Below are 25,405 nucleotides of genomic sequence, written 5' to 3'. Positions count from 1 at the left end.
GTTCAGAGGTTAGTGTTCCACTGACAACTGAGAAACACAACCCAATGGAATGTGATAAAAAAGGGGGGAAACTAATAATGGGATATATACATAAATCCTTTACTGAAGATATCCCATGTTTGGAGGGACAAAAGCAATGTTTTGAGTCTGTAATACAGTCCCTCAGTGGTTGTGGACTTTTTTCAATCAAATTATCACAGCCAAAGGAAAAGGAAAATGGAATGATCAGAGGAAGGGTTGAAAATCAAAATAGTGTCATCAACCCTAAAAGATAGTTCACAAAACCTGATATGAAATATGGCTCATGCAGCCTTGTTCAGAACCTAAAATATGAAATGTATCATGAGCAGAGAGAATATTGGATGGAAATTCTGAACCTCAGTGCAGGATTGGTTCAATGTCTAAATAGAAATTCTCTCTCTTGAAATCCCAGTGGCCTTCATCTTTAAATTGTTGAAATTATGATCACAAAATCAGTGAGTAAATCACTCTGATGTTTTACAAAGGTAGATAATGAAAATACAGTGTGTATCTAATTGTGTAAATCTACAAGCCATCATTTTTTGCTTGAACCATGCAGTACAATTTCAGGACTGTGATCAGGGGGTTATGCAAAGTAGGCATGGCAAAACACAGCCACAGTCAAGAGGATGATGCCATTGATATTCACAATGTTTCTCCACAGTGGCACTTCACTGGTGTCCATCAGTTTTTTCTTCATTGCCTCTTCTTCCTCCTTACTCAGTTTGGGGCCCTTCTGCTGGTCCAAGCCACAGAACCAGTTGTAAGCTTTCCTACAGCATCCTGGGTCCTCCTGGTTTTCCTCATTAACTGGAAGGAATAAATAACACTCAGCTCAGGAAAAATGAGTACAGATCACGTCACACACTTGATCTCTGGGGCTGAGGACATTCCTCTTCTGATTTATGGTCAAAATTCAGTGGAAGCATTTTAGTAGAAAAGAGTACAAGAATCGAGTTAATATTGTGTTTTCACAGTTCTCCTGGGAAAAGAGGGATTTTCTACACGTTCCAAGAGAGCCTTCTGCAGAAGACACTTGTGCCTTTTGCAGCCCATGGACTTGGCCTGGCAAACTATACTTCAAAGCTTAAACTCCATCTTTTTAATACTTTCTACACTCTTAATTGAAAATTATTGAATTAATTCCCAAATAAATTAATTTGAGGATACTGATGAAAAGGAACTTGGGAGCAGGACCAGAAACCCAGAGAAGAGAGCAGGTGAATTTGCAGTCTGCTTTCATGGTGCCTTCAATCCTGACCACAACCCAGGCTGTTTTATTTCCAGGTGAATTCCCTCTGAGTGCTGGAACCACAGTTCTGCCAATGCACAGAGCCTCTGACCCAGAGCACTGCCATTGGTTTAGTCCTAGAGCTGCCACCCAGCTACCAAGAGAATAAGATTTTCTCCCTTCAAATCCACTTCATTTCTGATTTACACTGAGCTTGAGAGACTGGTAAAGGCAGCTAAAGAGCCATTTAAATCTGTGGGGGCTGAGGATTTGTTGGTGGGGGAGAGAGGATGTCTTCGACTATCAGCATATTAATGTTCCTTCAGCAATGGAACAGGGATGCTCAAGCACATGACAGAATCTCTAGGTATTCAGTAGTTACCTGATTCATCATCTTTTTCATCAGCTCTGTCCTGCTTCTCATCTGCATCAAGATCAATCCGTTCTTCTTTGCTGTTCCGCAAGGACCAGCACAAGCGGTAAAGCTGCCACGGAACAAAAGGAGTAGAATTGATTATGGGCTGACTACACAGAGACCAACCAGCCTGGCCAGCACCTGAGCTGGCTGTGAGATCACAGCATCCCAAATGTCTGGAGTGTCTAAGGCTATTAGGAGTCACTGAAGATCTGTGACAGGTAAATGAAGACTATTTTCTTTGCTTTCTTACAAGAGTTGTATGCCAGGGTTGGCTGAAGTGTTGAGAGGTAACACACCAAGTGCAAACTGCTGGTTTGATTGTGTTCCATTTCTTAAGGAGTAGGAAATGCAGTAATACTCACATGTACATCAGGAATGGGCTTGGTCATGAAGGAGACTGCCAGGATGACGATGGCGGAAACCCCGAAGAGGATGATTGCAAAGTAGAGGTAGTGAATGCCACAGATGATGAAGGGGCAGTTGGAAGGGGCCACACAGCTGCCAGTTCCGTAGGCAAACTCTGTGATCATCCTGGCCAGTCCGGCCAGCAGCCCAACAATTAGGCCCCAGAAGGCACCCTGCAGGCAAGGGTGTGACAAGAAGGGATCAAAATTAGTAATTTCAGGCATGGAAATAAACTCTGAGCTCTCAAACAGTTGCTGGAGGAAACATGAATGTAATTATGTGTTACAATGGCCTTGGCACGTGGGTTTTAACCCAGATGCTTTCAGTGACTTTATTTACAGCTCAGTGGATGAGTACTACTCAAAGGGGCAATGAACACTCTGAGATACCAGGCACACCTCAGGACTGGTCCAGACCATTTCTCACAGTCCACACAACTCTCTCCTTTTACAGGACAGGTTTCAGACATGGATTGCACACCCCAGGGGCTGTTCTCACACCTTTTTACCTTTGAGGCCTTAATCCCTGACAGATCTGGCATGCTGGAGCCAGTCTGAATGTTGTGTCATCCTTCCTGAAATGTGTGTCTGGTTTACCTGCTAATGGTCCTGAGAGTAAGTGATTAATTCTCAGTACTGTTGGTGGGTGTACAGTACTGCAGCCCAAAGTGTAACAGACACACAGTTTGTGTGGGCACAAACTGAAATATGGGAAATTCTGTTTAAACGTGGGGGTTCTTCTGTTTTACTGTAAAGGTGCTTGATCACTCCAACAGGTTGCCTAGAGACACTGTGGAGTCTCCGCTCTGGGGAATATTCAAAACCCAACTGGACAGGAGGCGATTTGTTTGGTAAAGCAGCTTGGTGACCAATATCCTAAATGATAACTCTCAAATATATGTTCATAGATTATGCGTTTAACACGCTTCTTGGCAAAGTGATAGGTAACCTATGCTTCAGAGCTGTCTATGGTGACTGTTTATCAGACTATGAAAGAACTTTTTCAAATTCATTTCTGAAACCTCAGGCTTTGGGGTATGGAGACACAAAATCCCTGGGCTATACTGGGTTAAAATAAATGAAAATAAGTTGCTCATTACAAAAGCCCCCAGTTCTCACAGTTTCTAAAGGAACATGCAGCATACCTGTTTCCTAATTTGCATTTACCTGCTCGTTGACACGCTTGCAGAAGATAGCAAGCAGGAAAACAGCAGCAATGGGAGGTCCTAGGTAGCTGGTAACAGACTGAATATAATCAAAGAGCTGCCCACTCTGAGCTGACTGCACCACAGGAACCCAGGCAATGCTGATGCCAATTAAGAGTAACATAAATGCCCTGTAAACATAGCCAGATATTCAATTAGCCATCTGCTTAGAAGTATCTATGATCTATCAGAAAGAGAAAAGAAAAACAGCAATTAATCAATAATTTACATGTTCATTTTGTATTTCAACCAGTGAAATCAATTATAATGGCCAATTAGCACTGAACAAACAAAAGAAATCCAAGTTGAGTATTGTGTAGGTCAAATATCCGTCAGCATATGGTTAAATATGCAATCAAAACATAGAAAATCACTTTTCTCCTGTGCTTGTTATGTCAAGAGACAAATCAATAACAGATAAACTAGAACTAGTTCATTGATGCTGCAGCCTGGTGCAGCACGGAGCCCAGGAAGGTAATGTAAAAGATTTTCCTTCGAACAGCAGCGGGAAGCAGTGAGAATTAGCTCGGCTGCTTTCCGCACAGTCTGTTCCTCCGGGAGCGCGCTGTGCTTTCCCAGAAGGAGCGCGCGGGGCGGGACCGGCGCTCCGGCCGCAGGAGGAAGGCGCAGCTCCGGAGGAGCTCGGCCGCGCTCACCTGCCAGCCAGCATCAGCTCCTTCTCAGACGGCCGGCTCCGAATTTTGGTGTAAATATCCATCGTGAACAAAGTACTGGCACTGTTAAAAATGGATGTCAGGGAGCTCATAAGGGAGGCCAGCATGACTGACAGCATCAGACCCCGCAGACCTGGAACACAAAGACGGGAATGGGGATGAGCATTCCGTGGAGAGTGTCAGTAGCCGGCACCAGGTGTTTGTCCAACCCTTTCCATCGGCCAGCTCTGAGTGTGTCTGGCACATTTATGTGCCTGACATAAAATTCTGCCTGACATTCCCTTGCTGGGGAAGCAGAGCTTGGAAAATGCTATTTACAGCAGTGCCAGGGAAACTCTTGAGCTTTTAGCACGTAGGTACTTCCTTAGTGAATGCTGCCTGATTAAATGCTGGAATAAAAAGAAAATAATATTAAGCAGACTTTTCCCAACAGTTACAAAAATAATTCCTCTTGTTTGCAGGAGAGTGCTCACTTGTTTGTAGTATATTTGTGAACCAGGTATTCGCCCAAGGATAAACAAGTTTTTCTTGCTGTCTGAAAACTAGAGGTAAGCCACTTCTCCAGGTGGTCTGGTCTGGTCACAGAGCATGGCAAAGTACAGTAGGATTTTAACAAGAGTCATCAAAGGATGAGAAAGTAGCAAAGCTATCAGGGAAGTGCCATGGTCTCAATAAAATCATATCCTGGATTTTTTGCCTTATGAGCCAGCACCTACTCCTGTGGGATTGGCAGAAGGACCGCAGGAATAGGCCTCCAGCTGAAAAATCCTGGCAAAGAGTCTTTTATAAATCATTGGCCAAGCAGGTTATTTTTTACCTTCACAAAAAGGGAGCTCATTTACCATTTCAGCACCCAGTATTTGCCAGCTGAGAGCTGACATTGTCAGTGTGGAGCTATTCTGCACCTACAGCTAATACAGACAACTCCTTTGGTTAATTGTACATAATTCTGGCAAGAATTTTGGAACTAAATATGGGTCTTGGACTCCCTCTATCACTTGTTTTTACAGTCTGGCTTTCCTAAAACAAAGGAACAACAAATACAGACAGTGTCTTACCATTTGGCATAAGCTCCACTACCAGTTTTGGGTAAGCAATGTTTGTGCAGCCCACTGCGGTGCCACAATAGTGCTGACAGATTTCAGGCACAACACAAGCCACCACATCTGAGGAGAGGATAATGAGAGTCTGAGACAAGGTCACAAAAACAACAGATTGCTCCCAAATTAATAGAGCTTCTAGAATGTATCTCTGTGTTGAGCCACCGAATTAACACGTTTGATTTCATCCTTGGTTTGCTGGCAGGAAGGAAGGTGATTCTAAGACTCTTTCCTTCACTTCCTCTCTAAAAGAATATTGACAAGTGCTGCAGGTCAAAAGAAAATCAGCACTCATTTGTCAGACCAGGGCTGAACAACACAAGGAGACCAAGTAGGAAAACAAGCAGAAGAACACAAAACCCACTCCCTGCAGCCTGAACCCCTCTCTTCTGCCTGCTGCCAAGCACAGCCAAATTCTCTGCTGGTCAGGGAGACGGGAATGTGGCATTTCCCCATGCTGCCCTTGGGACTGCCCGTGGCCCAAACCCTGCAGTCTGGGAGTGATGGCCCTGTCCCTCCAATTGCCAGCAGTGTATCTGTCCTGGACGGCATTTTCCACTCATTCAGTCAGAGTGGGGCTGTAACAAGCAGACGGCTGGGGAGGGATGCTCTGGAATTTCTTTCTCCTAAACCAGACAGCAAAAGTATTAGCAGAAAACTGGAATTTGGGAAAACAGGAAGGCATGTGGCTTCTTACAATGCAGTTAGCTGAAGGTCCCTGGGATACTTGGATGAGAAGATGACAATCTAGCAGATATTTTGGAAGGGACAGAGAGATCGGCAATGAAAGGCAGGCAGCAAGAACTTTGCATTTCTGTATCCATATCATACCTGGGTACAAAATCCTGCTGATCATTCCAGGCATCACAATGATAAACATGGGCAAGAGTTTGAGGTACCCACACAGGATACAGCCAGCCTTCACATGGGACATGTTCTTTCCAGAGAGACATCTTTGGACAATGACCTGTCAATGACACATGGCAGCTATAGCATTTCCATGATCACATCATGCCATGTTCCAGATACAAGGTACTTCTTAACTTCTGTGATAGCAAAAGAGCCTATTTAGCACTTCTGCTGCTAGGAAAAATGAAAACTACTTGAAAATCAAATTATATGTTTGAAATAACTAAAGAAAAATGCTACTTATCCTGTGTGTGTTTGAGAGGTAAGACTTCTCTCACAAAAATTTTTTAAAGCAGACAGACTAAAAAGCCAAAAAGGAATAGAATACTTGACTGAGTAGTAAATACAGTTACATTGGGGATTTTGTTAATTTGTTGAGAAATCATGAAGATTATCTTTCTCACAATTCAAGATGCAGACAGATAATTTGTTAGAGATACATTCACACATTGCAGATGTGCTCCTACACCTTTTCTTTACTCATGTCAATGTGACCTCTTGGGGAAACTGGACAGTAGGTTTTCGGCAGAAGGAAGGATGATAGGGGAAGAGTCTCCTGGCTGAAAGACCAGACATATAAAGAAAATCCCCCAAAGACTATTCAAGCAAAGATGAAAGCTGCACATATAAGAAGCAAACTTGTCTTACTGAAAAAGGAATGGTATCTAGGCCCAGTCTAACAAGGGTCATTTGTTGCATGGTTTCCTAACTAAGCATTCACAGCACAACCTCTCTGTGTTCTCACACATGGTCGCAGACAAAAAATGAGAAAGGAGGCAGACACAGGATCTGATGAGCAGACATGGGCAGGAAGATTAGAAAAAACACTTATTGAGTTTTCTGACATGTGAGGAGTGTCTAGAAACCAGGAACTGAAAAGTCACTGACCAGTCTTGAAATAACAGCCAGTTCTGTGGCTGTTTTGCGTTACAGGGGAAGATCACACTGGAGCACAGAGTTCTGTGTCTGGTCTTTGCAAGGCACTGGGCTCCCCCATTACCTGATCTGTGCACCAGTACCACAAAGAACTGATGCTCAGGCCAAAGATGAGCCCTGGCCACGGCAGGTCCCCGGTGGGGTCTCGGAAGATGTGGAAGGCGTCACTGCGAGGAGTGTAGCACTTGGGATCCACCTGAGTGTCCCCATAGGTGATGTTGGATGGAATGGCTGCCATGTACTTCTGCATGAAAGCCTCATACCCTCCTACTTCAGTAAATGCTGAAACATAGAAAATAAAAGTAGCGATAAAGGTTTTATTGCTGAAATCTCAAACGGAGCTTGATAGCATGAAGAGAAAAGCCTCCTTAATATGGACATAAAAATCCTGTCATGGGATACTGTTTACTACCTTACACATTCACTTAAGCTTAGGAGACAGAGTGACTCAGTGACTAAAGGGCTTTGGCAATATGCTTGACTTTTGGTAACATGCCTGTTTTCTTCCCTGATAAATACATACAAGAGCTGAAACCTCCTGGTTAAGGTAACAGTTTTACACCACAGGATTCATTCCCATAACCACTGCAAGATTTGTGGGTGAACATTCCAGTTTAATTAATCTGATTTACTTACCAAATCCTGTGAGAATAATGGATCCCACTACCATGATGAATGTTTGTAAGGTGTCTGTGTAAATCACAGCTGCAAGGCCACCTGATGGCAGAGAAAAGTCAGGACAAATAAGTTAGCCCTGGGCAAATGTCTCAGTGGAAATGCATTTTTCTTTATGACCCTTTCCTCACCACCTCTGTCTTTCAAATGAAAACATGAAAGGGGGGTTATTTACAGTGGTCTTTCAAAGACCACTATAAATAACCTCCCTTTCATGTTTTCATTTCTCCCTTTTTATCCACTTCTCTCTTCTCTTTCTTCTGGCTCCCCTGACATCTCTGATTTATCAGATTTCTCTGCAAACTCACCTGTGATAGTGTAAAGAGCAGTAATAGCAAGCAGGATAATTATGGCCACATAAAGATTGAGCCCTATGGCCAGCTGGATAAATACAGCTCCAGAGAATATGTCAGCCTAGAAAAAAAAATTAAAATAAAATACAGGTTCAGCAATGTTTAGGTTCATGATGACGTGTTATAGTTCCATGATGAGGGCACCGAAATACACAACTCTGCCCCTTGTAGCACTGCACACACAAATCAAAAAGAAAATAGAAGCAGTTTTTGTGCACCTGCAGTGTTCCCTCAGAGCTGTGGAGTTCTTAGCACCAGAGATGCAACATTTCTCAGAGAATTTCCAGGCCTTTTTTAACAGGGTTGTTTTCTCTAGACAGTCACCTCACTGCTCAGTACTTAGGCACCAAGAGACAGATTCAAAACAAGCTGCTAAAAAGTGAGTGTGCACAGGGCTGGACTGTGTGACACCTCCAAGACACAGCACAATTCTCTTCCTTCAGTGCCACCCTACAAATCTCTTTCCATTTACTGTTCACATGTGGTGTAGCTTGTCTTGCTGGTTCAGGACAAACGGTGCATTTGCATTAAAGGTAAACATCTCATACGGTTTCTATTTTTAAGTTCCTGTCAGAAGAATTAGTAGTTGGCTAAGAGAGGAAACCTTTAGCTCTTGCATAAGGAAGGAATTGTTCAGGTTTCAGAGTAACACTGGGAGTTAATTCCATTAAATCAGTTCCTGATTTAGAGATAATTGGCATCAATGTTATTTATACAATGTTGCAATCAGAATAATCTGCCCCAGTGATGCATTTGTGGTGCCTTACTGTACATTATGTTTTCATTCCAGGTTACTCCCGGGCATGCAGCTCACGGGCTCCTCTGCAGCTCGGCTGCCCTTTTCCCTTTGCCCCCACACCACCCATCCGAGGGCTCTGCACAGGGACTCCCATCCTCGGCCGACAGCAAGTCCCCGTGGGGTTCACGAGCTGAAGCAGAGACACCCGGCTCTGCCCGAGCCCTGGGCTAAAGCCTCTCACCCCAGCCCTGCGGGGGCACACACCACAACAGGGAGTGATGCAGCCGGGAGCTGGGAGATGCCGGAGAGAAAAACCATCTTCATTGCCGAGACACGGAAACTGAGACTGCAGGGCAGGACCTCGCCCTGACTCCTGATGAAGAACAAGGAAGAGGCCTGAGCTCTGCGGCCTCACTGCTCTGGCAGCAGACAGCTACTTCTGTGGAGCAGAGTGTGAGTCACAGCAGAGGTCCCACTCCCAAAACTCTGCCTCTGGAGAGATTTCTTACAGGCTTTAGTTTGGAAATGGGAACCAGCGCCTTTAGCTCTAACCCCACTGGCTGTCAGACCATATCCTTTGCCCCATCTCTCTACGGTAATTTGTTTCCTGTCTTTTCACACCACTAATCAGTCCATGTTCCAGACCTTTCTATTACTGTTCTTGGCTTTAGTTTAGCCTATGTATCATTAAATATTAAGGGACCTAAAATTATTCCCATGAAGTAATGCATAGTTAATTATTGAGCATTCTGAGCAATGTATCAGCTTCTTCAAATTGCTGACTTATCTCCCAGCCTCACTGCTCCTCCTTTACAGTAAGATTATTGCCTTCTAATATTTCCTTGTTTCTCCACTGATACTCTTTTATAGACAATCATTATCCAATCTCTTATTAGAGTCATTTTATTTTATGCTGCAGGCTGCCTCTGTAAAGGCAGGGATCACAAAGGAGCAGCTGGCCAGACACATGCAAGCTGAGTGTATCCTGTGAGTACCAGAGCAGGAACACCTACTCTTTAACCCCTGCACTGTGCTCTCCTAGGAGAAGGTTATTCTTCTCTTCCTCTTCCCCCTGGCAAGCCTATGCCTGGAGATTTCCTACTGAAAGTATGTACAATGAACAGAAAGAAAATGCTCTAATGGATCTAAAAGTTCCAGTTTATGATTTCTGATTTATTTGAAAACATTCAGACCTTAATTCCCTTTTGTCTTTTCATAACTTAATCTATTACTATCCATCAAGACTTTATTTTTACCAGACCATTTCCTTTGCTGTAACGACCAATATCATCAACACTAGTGGCTAAAAAACCTCTGCAAGCTGCTATGGGCACTACTCACAATGTGCTGCACACTTAGGGAGCAGGTACAGGTGAGGTCCCTGTATGACAGAAATCCTTTGGGCTCAAAAACCATGTGTCTCCTGATCCCAAGGATGAACTCCTTGCAGCGTATCTTTGTCTGTCAAGCGGCTGATTAGCCACAAAGCAAGGTAAGTAATCAACAAAACCCACAGAAAATGTGCAGGGAAAGAGAAATGGCCAGGCCATTGTAGAGGTGTGCAAAGGGAACCTGATCCTCACATGGTGTTGTCACTGTGCCAGAAAACACAGCAGGAGTCACACAACCTGGTATGTGATATTGCTCCCTAGAAAGCATTGTTGTAATTATATTATTAAGTACACTACACAATTTTTCAATATAGCAAGGAAGAAGCACATGAAATAACTACCCCAGGAGCAAGAGATGCCACTCTTCTGCAAGGATAAGGGGCAGTGAGAATCGCTGGTGGGTGTGACCTCCCATTCAGGGCAGGGCAGGAGCCCATCCCTCTCTATCAAATCTCAAAGAGCCCGAGATCACAAGGGAATGTTTGCCGAGGCAGCACTGAGGGCAACAAAATACAATGGCTTGTCAACACGTTGATGTGTTTGGATATCCAACGTGTCTGTGGGGAGGGAGGCCTGTGCTCCCTGCCTCTGCTTACACCTCTCCCCACAGCACAGTTCCCTACAGCCCAGCAGGGAACAGCCCTTCCCTCCCTGCTCTGGCTACCATGTGGACATGGTGTTGCACAGCTTGACATAGCAAAGCCTACTCTGAGACCCTCTGACATGGCATAACAAAACCTGCTCTGAGACCCTCTGACATGGCATAACAAAACCTGCTCTGAGACCCTCTGACAGCCCCTGAAACCTCCAAGGCCTCGTTGCTCTGCCTAATCTGAACCAGACAGAGCAAATAAATCAGTCCTGGGCAGATCCTGCCCATCCAAAGGCAGTGACATGAGGCAGCCATGCAGAGACCTGTTTGTACACTACAGGAATCTCACTTGTACAGGCATAGACACTGCCAGAGCTGCTCGGGGCAACTGGGGAAAACAAAATAAATGCTTAGAGGAAATTGAACACCATATTTTTCCCCTACACAGCACATGGCACTCTGGGACTGTGGCACTTTCCATTGCACTTCCCCACAAACACCTGGAATAAATGGGTTGATGGGAAGCTGGGATGGGTCAATGGTAGAGTGGGGCCCAGGTAGCCTGGTGCTGTATGGATCCCTTGACTATGGAGAGGGTGTATGATCCTCATGACCACACTGGAAGCTTAAATGCGGAACCTATTTTTCCTAGAAACAGGACACTCCAACTGAAACAATGAAAAATCCCATAATCAGACCCTTAGGCATGACACAGGCTGTAAATCAAAGCTGGATAGTAAATTCAGAACCTAGGAGCACCTTGATAAGCTCACTACAAACATGTGTGGCTGAAAAGGACTGACTGGAGGAGTTTCTCTGCTGCTGAAATGCCCAGAATTCTGTGTCGTACCCAGATATGATAGTTGAGCACAACTACAACAAACTCTCTAATCCTTTTGAAATATACAGAAATCCAGCTCTGAGGCTAGCTCATGCTACCAACCTGTTTAATTTATAACCTCTCTAAGGATCAGTTATGATGTGAGAATGAGAGCAAAAGGCCAATCTTTTAGCTTAAATTGCACTATTATCACTCAGTTCCCATTCAGAGGGCAAAGACTAATCTGCCATGACAAGTTCTGCAAAACAACAGACTGAGGTATTCCTGAACTGTGGACTTCTTTAGAAGCTTGGTACTTTGAAAATATAAGGAAAATACCAGTTCCCTTTACTACGCCACAGAAACACATCCATTTACTTAATAAACATTAACTTCATAGCACCTTAAAGTTTACACCAACCACTTGTCCATTAAGAGAATCTCTCCTCTTCCCTCCTTTCACCTCAGCTGCTACAATTTCCCTAATCTCAATTTCCCCACTTTTCCATTTCCTAATTCTTGTTATTAATTTTTTTTTATCCATGGTCCCCTTGTTCTTTTCCCTCATCTATATCACTGATGGCATGTTCACCAGAGGATACTAAAACAGATAAATAAGAAATCTAGGGGCAAAAATTCCTGCCCCAGGTTTCACAGATCCCTAAGATAACAGACCATAATATAATACAAGTTTCCTTCCACTCTGATGTTTTCTAGAAGAGAGCAAATGTAAAAGTAAACCCTAAAACTTTAAAAAGAAGACAAAGCACAGCAAGCATCAAGAGACAACACCAGGAAGAAAAAAGCCTTGGACTGCATCACAGAGTCTGATTGGACAGAATAAAGAAAACACAAAATCATACTTTTATAGTTCAAATTTATACTTCAAGAGCTCCAAACCTGAAATAGTTGACCAGTTGTGAGAACAATATTGTAAAAGGGTATTTCTTTTCTTTAGATCAGTGTAGAATAGAAGAAATGCTGTAGACATTTCACTTACTGAGATCTTTGTGAAAATATACAGGATCAGGGAAAGGACGGACAAGTAGACCTGGATCCGTTTCCCTCCAAAACGCTTCTTCAGGTACTCTGGCATTGTCACCACCTGTGGAGGCACAGTAGATTTTAGATAAAGGGGAACAGGTACAAATCAAATTAGAGGAAGATTTTTGGTACTCAGACACTGTGACGGTGAATCACAAAATTAGGAGGGCTGCAATTGCAGTTTCAAGGAAGACCAGCTCCAGGAATCAAAGGAGAACAAGGAGAGAGCACCAAGTAGTTCTCAGCTCAGGTCTTAGAACACAGAATCCTCATTTTTCAAGTACACAGATATGGCAAAGTGCTGTTCTGGCACATTCGGATCTCGTGCCATTCATGACTTTGCAATACTCCAGCCCTGACTGCAAACATGAGCACAGACAAGTGTGATGTAGTGGTTTGACTTACCCCAGCTTTGATGTAGATGGGCACAAAGAGCCATCCTAGAATCACCACAAATACCAGAGCCTGCAGCCAAAACAAGATCAGCTGAATTAGCTTCCTATGTCTACACACTGCTCCCAAAGACCATCTATCAGACCCAACAGCAGCCAGAGACCAGTGAAATCACAAAATCCTGGGCACTGCAGGGATGTGGGGAGAGGACGTTCTGCTCTGTCCGTTGATTTACAGTTGAAAATCTGGGGACAAAATCTTGGCTAAAAACTTCATCAGCAATAATGCAGCCTGGGTTTCATGCTGGCTGTCCCAAAGAAGCACACGTGATTACGTATTTTCTACAAAACCAGCTGATTTCTCCTCACAGGATTCCCCTCTACTATTGAATCACAACTCCACCAGTGGCACCAGCCTATCCCAGCTCTCTTCAGAGCAAGCCCCAGATGGCTGAATGTTTAACAATGATTTCATAGACTGTACAGGATGTACCACATGCAATTGGTAAAATATTCTGTATTTTTGTATTACTATTTAATAATATATTTTGTGTATCCATGTGTATTCTGTGAACTACTGATCTTACTGTATAGCTGTGCCAAAGTTTTCTGACTTAAATGGCTGGAATGTTGTCCAATATCGAACATTACATACTTAAATCAACAAATATAAAACAAATCCATGCCCTCAGAGGTGCACTCTCTATTTATTTTGTCCACAGGACTTAGGGGGCTTTTAACCTGTATCTTTTAAGTTCTGCCCTTAGGTCAAGACTGTAAAATGGACAAGAAATATTGAGTCAGTTTCTGCTGTCATTCTGATACAAAATAGAAATATTTTCAATGGAACAGGGATACACAAGCGTGACAACAGTCCAGTTTGGTATTACTTTCATTACTTCTGTTATGTCTGTTAACTGTCCCACTGTAAGTCATGAACTCTGCAGTGTGTCTGCTCAAACACCCCACAGACATCATTGCTGCTTCCCAACCAGCCGCTGTTGTACACTGTGTATTGATGCTGGTCCAGCAGGGATCTCCCAGGAGATAACGTAGAGATGTTTGAAGGAGGATATGGGCCCTAGAGATTTGTGCTCTGTTCGGGTTTGCTTTCTTTTGCTGGAGCACGAAAGAGAATCAGGTCTGTCACAGGCCTGATATAACCAAAAAGAGGGAGTTGACAGTATGGACATCTCGTATAGTGCATTTTAAGCTTTGTCCTTTTCCTTAAACATTTATATCATACCAGTACTTGATTATTTACAACAACCATTTACTTGCTAAGAAACACAAGCCAAATCCCTCAGGGATTTACTTGCTAAGAAACACAAGCCAAATCCCTCAGGGTGGAATGATTCTTTCATTGCTCACAAGTAAATATGAGGGAAGTGTCGTCCTGTGGAGGCTCATTCAACCCTTTGTGTCCCAGCCTAATGCCTCCCGGAGGGTGAATTACGCACGATATTGTCAGCCACACCTACAGAGCTGACCTCGCAAAGGACTGCAGTCCTTCACGGGAATCTCTGTGCTGCAGTTTACACTGACCCTGGTACTCCGGGAAGCTCATTTAAGGTCAGCTTGGATAGCTCTAACCTGTACTGAAACCGTAAGCAAAACACGGGCGTAATTACAGAAAGGAAAAGGTAAAGAGGACAAGATTTTTGGAGTGCAGGTACTTGTGAAGGATGTTCAAAATTCCTTACAGCCTGTGAACAAAAACAAAGCCCCTCCAATAATTTCTACTTAGCAAAATGCTGAAAAAATTACCATGGATTACAAAACTGATATTTTTTTCCCAGCATCCTGCAGTCTGAAAATGTTCTTCACAAATACTTTAAAAGTAATGAAACTATATGCATGGAGAAGAAAACCCTCCAATTTATTTGGTTCAAATGCTCTCTAAAAAGCCTCAGCTGAAAAGTGTCATCATTTCCCAGTAGCTTGGACAGGTTAAATACTAGATTACATTGGCTCTTACTGGTCTGTGCAGAAAACAAGTGTTGCCAAGCACAAACTTTGATAGTCCTAAATTAGTAGGCAATGTTCTTTTGATTGAGCTCTGCAGATAATGCAGATGTCACAAGTACTTTCACTGACACATGTGCCACTTACATTCCACTCAAATCCTCCGATGGCAATTCCTCCAGCTGCTGCTGTTCCTGCTATTCCCACAAAGTGCCCACTGCCAATGTTGCTGGCAAACAGAGAAGCACCAATCTGCAAAGAGAAAAAGCAAATATTGGCTCTTATGTTCATGGGAATTTTTTAAAAATCCTCTTCATTTGGCACATTGAACTCGTGCCTATCTGTGGTGGTCATGATGATGAGAATGACTGACAACCAACTTCCTTGATGACTTCCAGGACTTCCATTTATTGTTCCCACTGAAACCAGAGCCTCCAGCCATTGCATCTACAATAGTGAGGAAAATAGGATTGAATAAAATAACTTCCACTTGAGTCAAAAAATATATTACACCAATATAAATTTTAGAATGTTTGCAAAACTTGCCAAACTGACACTGGGATGATATCCAGGCAGTCAGGGAAGAAGACTGGGATCTTCCTTGATAGAGGAGGAAATGACAAGGGCATCCCCACTTGTCAAACCTGCACTCCCTGTTCCATATTGCACAGCTTGTGCATCCAAAAGTGTCATTGGTGAGAGCTGGACTCGGTTCACTTTTAGCCAAAAGGCATTTGATTCCTGAATTAAATTCTGAAAGCTGCATAGCAGAAATGTCTGCTGAGAAAACAGAAGCTACAAACAATAGCAAATCAAGGAGTTCTATTTAAGAAGTGCTGGATCTTTAAGACCCCCAAATATTGCACTGATCACACAATCAGAACAGTAGGGAGAACACGGGATTGATGAACAGGGAAAGATTCAAAAATGAAAGGTTCCTGTTGGTTTACAGACAGGCAGGAGCCATTCACAAAGTTTTAATTCTTAATCAAGTATCTTAGACAATAGAAAAGATGAAAAGGAATGAACTTCATTTCCTCCAAATGAACACATTAAAGGGAGCAGAAATACCCAGTGATAATTTACTGGGTCAGGTGCTGAAGGAGGCAGACTGAGAAGTCAAGCATGAGAAAGAGGTTGGATTGGATTGAGTATTGTGGGCAGAGGACAAGGAAGCTGGAGGAGTTCAGAGAAAAAAAGGAAGAGAACATTTTTCTATTCTCTTCTGTTTTTTTCTTATGTCCTCTGAAATTTAAACAAACAAACAAACAAAAGCCCCCACACCCCCCCCCCCCCAAAAAAAAAAAAAAACAAAACAAGGTTAAAAAGAAAACCACATAGAAAGCAGGCAAGGGAACTTCTGCTGACCTCTTCTAATGCTCTCATTTGAATCATGGAATATCCTGAGTTGGAAGGGACCCACAAAGATCATTGAGCCCAACTGATTTGAATAGCAGCAAATATTCATTCAATGTTTCTGGGAGCACAGGGATGATGAACCTGAGTTTTGGGAGGATGAAGGATTTCATAGAAATCTACCTCTGCAGAGCAGATTTATTCTATAGAGCTATGCCCTAGCCAGAAATAGCAACCACGCTTTTCAACCCACAGTCCTGATCTGATAACAAATAAATTATCCTCCCCTGATTTTTATTTGCAACACACAAATAAAATTCAGAGGGTTCCACTCTTTCTTTTCCAGGCTTACTTTTTTTCTCTTTCCTCAGTTTGATCTCCTGATTTCTTCAAGTTTTTTTGAAGACAAATTGTTCTTTTGCTGTGACAGGAAATTTATGATTCTAAGTTCACTCGGCTCTGGATTTGGGGTTTTTTTACACATTTCTAAAAGACATTTGTGCCCTACAGAACTGTAACCAGTTTGTCATATGACATTTCCACATAACTGATAAGTTTTGCAACTGACACTGGCAAACAAAAGCCCTCTGTTTCTTCTAACATCTTCATTACCGCAACAGGTCTCCAGAAATGATAGTGAAGAAAAAAGTACCATTTATACCAAGCATTAGCACTGTTGCCCAATGCTTTCCTTGGAGATAAATAATTAAACTTAAATCTAGGTTACTAGAAATGCAATCATCACAAAATATTAACCACATTAATCTCTGATTTTATTTAATGTGTTCCCTCTCCTGTTTCAAGAGCTTAAAGGCAGATCCAAGTAACAAAAGCAGTTAAAGAAGAACTTTGAGAACAGACAAGCACAAGCTTTGGCTTGGTGCCTGAGACCCCAGGACATACTGCAGGCAATGCTGCTGATGCTGTGTTCTCAAATTTATCTAAAATACTATTGTATTGAAAGAAAAATACAAAACCAAACCAAACCAATGCAAAACTAGCAACATATTCAGGACCATCACAAGAACAAAATAATGTGAATGCAGACCCCACACTCACAGCCTAATTTTTTTCCTCTTAATTAGGGAACATCCAGTGCAGCAGAACTTTAAGATTAACATATACTAATAATGGATGCCATTTTAAAAATGGCATTATGTCATATGCCTGGGAAGGGAGAACATGGCTTCATAGACAGGAAAATTCAGACTACACTTAAATCTGCAGCACAGTCACAGCAAGAAGAGTGCTGAGCAAACACCCTCACACCCCATCGGCTGCTGATGCCAGAGGGGAAAGAGATATTCCCATCTGCCATATTTTAAGGATGAGGAAAGAAGGCAGATGGTCTCTGGGCCCAAGCTGCCTTGCTGAAGAATTTACTGCTGTGGGACTTTTGTACTGGAAAGGCTGATGACTGGAATTCTTGATTTGCCTTTGGTAGATGCTGCTGAACATCTTAAAAGCTCTGGGCTGAAACTGGGAATGGAAGAGAGAAACAATCTTCTGGAAGTGTTAACTGTTCTCAGTGAACCAATTGACTTTAAAGACAGATCTAGGAGGAAAGGTGAAGAAGAAAGCTGTTTGAAAGGGACCAAAGCTGCTAAGAGGGAAAGAGGATGAAAAACTTGAACTAACCTGAGGAAAATGTGGAACATTAACTCTTTTAAAATATTTTAAGAGGTCAGGTCTTAACAAGAGCACTCTGTTCAGCAGAAGTACCACCACCCTGAAACAGATGATGATCACTGTGTTTTTTCCTGTTATTCATTAACTGTTTCACCTTGCTCTTCTCATCCAGTGGAGGATGCAGTGACGTCCCGGCCCTGGCCATTCCCAGCTGGATGGATGCACTGTGCAGGCCAGTGCAGTGACAATGGCCAGTGGCAGCTGTAGTGACAGTGTGCAGAATGCACAGCCTGCGACTCCTGTCCCTGCCAGGACCTGCCAGCATGTCCCCCTGCCCCGTGCCCACCCTCCTGAAGGCATCAGCTCAGTACCAAACCCTTTTCCCAGTGGATCCTTAGCCCCATTCCAGAGAGCAGCAGGGGCTCCTCTCACCCCAGGGTCCTGAACCATCCCTGAGCTATCACTCCTGCAGAAGCTGCTTCTCAAATCCCTCTTCCCTAACACAATACTCATTCCTACTCCTTGAGACTGTTCATGCTTTTCTTTCTCTCACAGCTCTTCCTGCTACATGTGACTTCACTCTGATGCAAAGGCATTATTTTTCCTACCTGAGTTTTTGGGACCACCCTTAGACACTTTGGAAAAATCAGTACAATGCAATATTACTACCACACTTCCATGGCTCTGAGACCCAAAGAGGGAAGTATGGCATTTTATTCTTCTTTCCCAATTAATCTGAAAATTCTACTAATTGCATTATTACCAATTTAACCAGATCTATACAATTCCCTAAGCAGGAGGGATGGACGTACAATACTCATAAAAATGTCTGTGCTCCAACAAACCCAATGGCTGCTGGAACAGCTCAGGCTCAGGAGAATCTGATACCTCCCCACTTTGCACTCTGAGACAGAAACACCTTCCAGCCAGCTGGAAATTCTCACAGATTCTATAGAAATCCATTTCACTGAACTTGACAAAATAAGGTAATTTCTCATTCTACTTTACCTAAGAAAAGGAAATGCAAATCTTATTCGCAGCAGAATTGTCGTTCCTGGTTCCTCATAGCAGTGTCAGATTCAGTAACTGGGGAAAACCCTGAGACAATGTAAAACATAACTGGCTGCAAAGATCAGAGAAATCATGCCAGTGGTCAGTTCTGATGGCCACAAAGATAAGCTGTGCATGGCTGAAGCAAGAATCTATTGGGTTTTTTCCCCTAATTCTTATCTGTCTCACAAAGATCTAAATGTACATGACCAAATGTACATGACAAACGAGCTGAGTTACATTTCTTTTGGAGTGCCCTTGGCCCTGCACCCTTCCTGCCTACTGTTCAGTAAATCTTTCTAACAGAGCTGGCCTTCAGATGCCCAGCAGATACTCTTTGTCCTGTTATCATTCATGCCTCAGGAATTGAGGTGTAGAAAGTAACCCATAATTTTGTGCAGACAGCTCTGTCTGCCTGCAAAAATACAGAACCTGATGAAGAAAATTCAAAAGCAGGAAAGCTTCAGAAGTTTGGGGGTTTTTAGTTGTGCTTGAAGGGCTGTTAATCCTGTGAGAGTGGCTGCTACCAAAGCTACCTGCCCTGCAGGAGCAGATACTTCAAGGCCTACAATGGCAGGAAGTATTTGGCTGATCCCAACTCCTTCATCTGGCAAAGGAAGTTGAAGTTGGCAAAACCCATTGCTACAGAGCTGTCACTTGCCTTGAACTTCTCTGAGTCTTTTTGAGAAAAGCAGAGCTGATTATGAGGATTTAAAGGGCCATATGAGTCTTCCTGAAGATATTTCCCTCAAAGCCCAAGAGACCAAAACCAGTCTCTTGAAGATTCTTCTCAGTTTCTGCAAAGACTGTGGAAAGGGCACAGCATTCCATACCATTATGACTAACCAATGACAGATTTCAGCTTTGGGTAATCTGTGAGAATGTTCTTATACATACCTTTATCCCTAATTAATCACTGGAACTACTGAGATGGCTCAGCCACTGCACAAGGGCAGTGATTCCAGTGGAGTGAAGTCTCACCTCAGTCAGAAGAATATCTCTGGGCTTGGTTCTGCAAAATGCTGAACAATGTTTTTGGATTCTGCTGAAGCAGAACAATCAGAGCCAAAACAGGACAGATTTGGCCCAGAATGTGTCTTGGTCCTACTTTATACATTGAGAAATTGAATCGCAATCACAGTTTGCCAGTGACTGGCAAACATTCAAAATCTGTATTAAAAGTAGGAATAACCTCTAGCCCTTCATCACCAGGGTCTCCTCTAGTCTACCAAACCACAGATATTACATGTTTAAGTGAACAGAATCCCTTGCCCAGCCTGTCAGTAAGAAATCCTAACACCCTGCTAATGAGCCTCCTTCCCTGTAGGGTCAGAAAAGCCACTTGTGGGTGCCCTGCAGAGCATATAATACAGACAACCACTGAAAAATACAATTAGTTTAGGGAAATTAAGTTTATAGCAAGTTTGTGGAAGGGGTTTTTTTCTTCATTTTGTTCTGTTCCAGAAAGCAATTACATGACAAGGGTCATTATCCTGAAATGGCAGGGGAGAAATCTGACAAACAAGAGTCCACTTGCAAAACAGCTTCCCCCGCCCTGACTGGGGAAATGCACTGGAGCTATCCAGAACTATTCCAGGTTAGCCCTGACATGGCACAAAAGAGAATTCAAAGCACAAAAGTAAAACATCACACACAGCTTTAGCTGTTGCGGAACTGAGATCACATCTCTGACTAAACTTTCTATACTTTCATTGGTTTCCTCATCACTTCAACCCACTTTGTTCTGAGTGATGGACATCCCATCTACCTGCTAAGCTGTGAGAATTGGTGTTTTGGAATCTCTTTTTATCCAAGGCAAACTTTCCAGGGTGATGCTGCTGACATGGTATTTAGTTTGTGGTTTTGGAGTGCTTGCTCTTTGTTTATTTTGTGTGATATGAGGAAGAATAGCAAGAAGGATTTATTTTTATGACATGGGAAGACACTCCTGGCATTCCAAATGGAAGGATTGAAGAGGAGATCTAGGACTGCACTGAGGATTAGCACTTTGTCCATGCTGAGCTCACAGAGTCTGGGAAGGAGAGAGGGATTCTGGCAGGAACTGTGGGGTGATCCCTGTTGGCTTCCCACTGGAGGAGGGGAGCTTGCTGAGTCTGTTGAGTCTGTGTTTGCAGAGACTCGGTGTCAGATCCTCTCCCCAAGTCTCAGGGGAATCATCAGGAGTTCTCAGCACCACTGGAGCAAGACAGAATTTTCTGTGGTGAGTCTTTGTTGCCTTGCTGCCTCCATCTCCATTTACATCTGCACAAAAGGGTATTCATATCCCCTTGACAGGCAGGCAGAATTGCACAAGGTTAAAACCAGCCCAATGATTAAAGTGACAGTTAAGCAGAGTAATCTGTTTTGGGTTTTTTTTTTTTTTTTTCTTTTCTCCCAGAATTATGGATTTTATCTTAAAACAACTTGGAAACTTTCTCTTTCCTCAATCTTCCAAAGGAACCTGAATTTTCTTAGATCTGCTATATCAGATGAAGAAACCTTTTATTTTCATTGGCCTTTAATCCTTTTGTGTCCTTAAAGAGGCTGTCCCAATGCCTTCTAAAGGCAGAGAGCAGCTCTCTGAAGCACAAGAGTGAAAGGTGTGTAGGTATTTCTGCAGCCTACTTCAAAAAAAATCCCAAATCTTTAGGAAACCAATATTTACTCTCAGTCTTCTGGTCCTGTAACTGAATCAATGTGTGTGGAGTCTTGACTCCCAAACCTTAATGAAGTGCAGAAACATTTTCTGAGACTGAACACAAGATCAGGAGTGTTGAGGAATTCCATTTAAACAAACAGAACAATGTAAAAACAACTCCATTTTCCAGTATTCCAGTAATAGAGAAAATGCAGGTTTGTCTAAGGGTTCTGCTTTTTGTATTAAAGAGACTGTATGATCAGGAAGAAATAGATAATTCTTTTTAATATAGTTTCTGCCAAAGGCTTGATGGAATGGATGGCTAAGAACACTTGGTATCTATGACTCCTGTTGTCTACCTTGGAAGATAATAAGAGATCCACAGAAGACAATGAATGTAAGCCACAGCTAATCACTAAATATATTTAAAATGTATTTTACCAATAACATATCAGAATATTTCTGGGATTTTTCTCCTTGTACAAGACCAGAACTTATTCCAAACTTGTTCCAAAGTAGGAACAACAGAGCAATAAAGGGGGAAATTTCAGTAAATTAATTCCTGTCTGTGATAACCTTAAAATAAGCCAGCTTCTTTTAGTGCAATGAAAATAATAGAGTCCAAATATTGAAGAGTCTTAAAGTGGGATGAAAGGCAAAGCACAGTATTTGTCTGTACTGACATTACCAATGTATTTATGTTCAAACAAGTTGATTACATAATCAAGACAACTCAGAGTTGAACACAGACAACTTCCCCCAACACTTTTCTCTGCCCATCCCATGCCTTTGTTTGTGCAGTCTACCCTGTGACACCACAGCTAGAGAAAGAGTTGGATTTGCAGCCACACAACAAAGCCATCACAACCTCAGCAGTGTCACAGAGATGCTGATATGTAAGGGCTGGACAGTGCCAGGGGTGCAGATACACATCCTGTGTTTTATACACACGCAGCACTCACCGGCCACCAAACCATGCTCCTTCCAGCCAGGAAAAACCCACCCACTGTGCCTCGGTTGGTGGAGTACATAGCCTGGAAAAAAAGGAAAAAAGAAAGTTTTAATCGTATTTCAAGTGTACTAGGCAAGCTATTCACAGGCTGAGAACAAATAGCTAGAATGAAGGTATAATAAACACATGGGCAGGGTAAAGAGAGAAACAGAGCAGCTAAAAAGAGCAACCTTATGATGAAGAAAATAATGCAATGGAACAATGATTCTTTTATCTAGGTCTGCATTTTAGCCTTTCGAGTTTCATTTCTTCACCTTCCATTATAGTGTGAAACACTAAATAAAATTAAATTTAACCAAGAAAAATTGTTGCTTAAGTAAAAGCTTACATGTGTTTTTCAATGGGGTGAAAAGCCTTTGATTTCAGGCATCAAAACAGACTAGAAGGTGCAAGTTTATTAACAGAAAGTATGCAGGCTTTTACTCAAAACCATCCTGCCCCTACAGGTATCTGTTTTCTTGTGATATCAGCATTGTGCCTGATTCCCTCTGAAGTTCCAAAACAAGAAAACAGCTAAAATTTCCTTTACACAAACTCATGTTGTCTGTCAAGGGATGGGCTTTAGAGGGAAGTTTCCTCCAATTTTTGTTCATGACCCTGAGCTATTATTTACCGGAGTTCCATTGTCTTCTCTGATGGACTTTGAACAGGTAAATAAACAAAGAAGATATGGAAAAACTAGCCATATATTCTCTTCTGATGCAGAAGAAAGGAAGTAAATATGATGGATTTACATTTAACTACACAAAGCAACTGAGCAAGTATTTGTCCAATAACGATGTCATCATGGCTGGGAAGAAACAGCTGCAGGAATTAACTCAGCACACAACTCTCAGCCAGAGACTAGCCCTTTATTGTCAGAGATCTTTAACATAAAGTTCAACTACAGCAACAGACAAACTCTCATGGCAGGACGCATCTCCCTCCTGCCAAATAAGTGGGCTGGGCCTTAAGATTTTTGGCTATGTGTTTTGGCCTCTGAAGAGGCAAAGAAAAGGTTGTGTCTGCTTTGCGCAAACCCTAAATTTTTGGTGCCCTTCAAAATATTGCCAGGCTGTTAGAACGGGGTCATTGTTCCGCAGCTGACTTTTCTGCACTGCACTGTTCCTGGACAGCAGAGGATTCCTGAGGGGCAATCCCTCCCCTCTGCTCCTTAATGGTCAGGTGTCCAGGAGACCGGGAGGGCTTGCCCCAGGGAAACCCGAATTCAGTGACATCGCCCCATTGCTCAGAGTATCGGCCCATTCTCTCAGACGCTTCAGCCTGAGGTGCCAGCGCTGGGCTGGGAGCCGCCTGGGTCCCCTGGCTCCGGGGTTCGTGTCCCTCGGCTCCGGGGTTCGTGTCCCTCGGCTCCGGGGTTCGTGTCCCTCGGCTCCGGGCCGCCCTGGCAGGAGGCACCGCGGGGCTCAGCCCCAGCACAGAGGCGCTGCCCCGCAGCCGCTCCTGCTCACAGCCGCAATGGCTCTGCACCCCGGGGCCGAGGAACAGCGGCGGCAACGCTGCCTCAAAGCCGCTCACGGACAGGCTCGGCCGAGCCTCTGCCGTCCCGTCCCAGTCACCGTCCCCGTCACCGTCCCTGTCACCGTGCCGGTCCCCGGCCGGGTGCAGTCTCACCGCCGCCCACCCCTCCCCGCACGCCGTCCCCTCCGCTCCCGGCCCCGCCGCTCCCCCTGCCCGCTCTTTCCTGCGCCGTCGCCTCACACCACCCGTTCTCCCTGCAGCCCCCGTGCTCCCTGGCCAAATCCCACCTCTCAGGTCCAGCCTGGCTGATCTTTACCGATCCCATCTCTCGGCTCCGTCCCACACAAACCCCATCGCTCCACCTTCCCCACTGGTTCCATTCATCCCCCCAAAGGGACGCCTCCCTGGGTCACCATCCCCTCTAATGCAAATAAGCGCCCGCATTTTGCCCACCGTGCGCTTGTTAACTATTTCAATTAAGCGTCAAAGTCTTTATATAATTACACATTCTCACTTACTAAGCCGTTTTGCCAAGACTCTGTAATCCACCTGTTCATTAAGTAAAACAAAATAAAATCCCAACATACCCATAGTCCCACTGCCAGAACTAACAAAAAGTAGATGACAATAACAGAGATGTCCGCAGGATTGTTGATCCTTATGATGGATTCCATTCTGGCTGCTTCTCTGGTTTTCTTCTTCTTTCTCTTCTTATGTGCTTCTTGCAGAGTTCAGGTTAATGATAAACTGCTGTCATCACCTACGTCTTATATAATATATAACTTCAGATTCACTTGTCTCCAATGGGACACAAGAAGCTGCTGCTTTTCCTTGGACAACTTTTTTCCCAAGAGTGCTCCTCTGTTACAGGTGCTGCAGATTTCAGTGTTCAGTGTCCCTGCCAAAGGTGCTCAGGGTTTTAACATCCACGAGCAGATGTCTGAGAAGGAATGACATGGAAAGGAGTGGCTTGGCTGCAATAAACCTGCATATTTACCTCACTGTGGGTGAATGCTTTTTTTTTTTAAGTGGTTGTACCTGTAAATCTAGTCGTGGAAGATGTAGTTATTTTAGTTGATGGTAAGCAATTATCTGTGAGGAGTGACCTGGCACCTGGGGAAAACCCAGGGGTCCAGGATCTGGGACACTCTCTGTGTCATCTCTCAACTCAGCAGCATTACTCAATGGGGAAACAGGCCTGTGTTTCTGGGAAGGAGAAAACTTGAATCTGCTTCCATCCCTCACATGGATACAGGTAAAGATGCATTTGAACACAAGATCTGGTTCCAGGAGCTTACTGGGCTGAATTTCAGGCTGTTTAGACCATGGTGTTGGCTCTCTCTATTGTAGCTAATCAGCTTCACGTTTGAGTAAGTTCAAAGTTCATCAG

At 43.5% G+C, this 25,405-nt stretch overlaps 1 protein-coding gene across 2 annotated transcripts; it reads right to left on the bottom strand.

Moving 5' to 3' along the window:
* Positions 1-607: 607 nt before the first annotated feature.
* On the bottom strand, positions 608-24,692 carry SLC5A1 (solute carrier family 5 member 1). 2 transcript variants are annotated; one of them, XM_062504023.1, is made up of 15 exons: positions 24,603-24,692; positions 22,505-22,576; positions 15,017-15,121; positions 12,918-12,977; positions 12,469-12,573; positions 7,882-7,987; positions 7,535-7,615; positions 6,963-7,180; positions 5,885-6,020; positions 5,012-5,119; positions 3,936-4,086; positions 3,242-3,410; positions 2,033-2,248; positions 1,635-1,737; positions 608-831 (listed from the first exon to the last, which is right to left on the bottom strand). In XM_062504023.1, exons 1-15 carry the CDS (start codon positions 24,687-24,689, stop codon positions 608-610), a joined length of 1,941 nt encoding a protein of 646 aa, XP_062360007.1. In that variant the 5' UTR covers positions 24,690-24,692. The 2 variants fall into 2 exon arrangements, with proteins under 2 accessions (XP_062360007.1, XP_062360006.1); XM_062504022.1 differs by lacking the exon at positions 5,012-5,119 and having other exon boundaries at positions 24,603-24,689.
* Between the last annotated feature and the right edge of the window lie 713 nt (positions 24,693-25,405).

This window comes from Cinclus cinclus, chromosome 17 (assembly GCF_963662255.1).
Source record: "Cinclus cinclus chromosome 17, bCinCin1.1, whole genome shotgun sequence".
Taxonomy (NCBI): Eukaryota; Metazoa; Chordata; class Aves; order Passeriformes; family Cinclidae; genus Cinclus; species Cinclus cinclus.
Note: the sequence above shows the minus strand (reverse complement) of the source record. Positions and strands in the feature narration are given on the sequence as shown.

Bases quoted from the DNA above. Each gene is read 5' to 3' on its own strand.
- SLC5A1 (XM_062504023.1), bottom strand. From the start codon at position 24,689: ATGGAATCCATCATAAGGATCAACAATCCTGCGGACATCTCTGTTATT. The intron at 12,978-15,016 runs GTAAGTGGCACA...TTTTGGCTGCAG, and splicing joins TCGGAGGATTTGAGTGGAAT to GCTCTGGTATTTGTGGTGAT. The intron at 12,574-12,917 runs GTAAGTCAAACC...GTGCCTCCACAG, and splicing joins CCATCTACATCAAAGCTGGG to GTGGTGACAATGCCAGAGTA.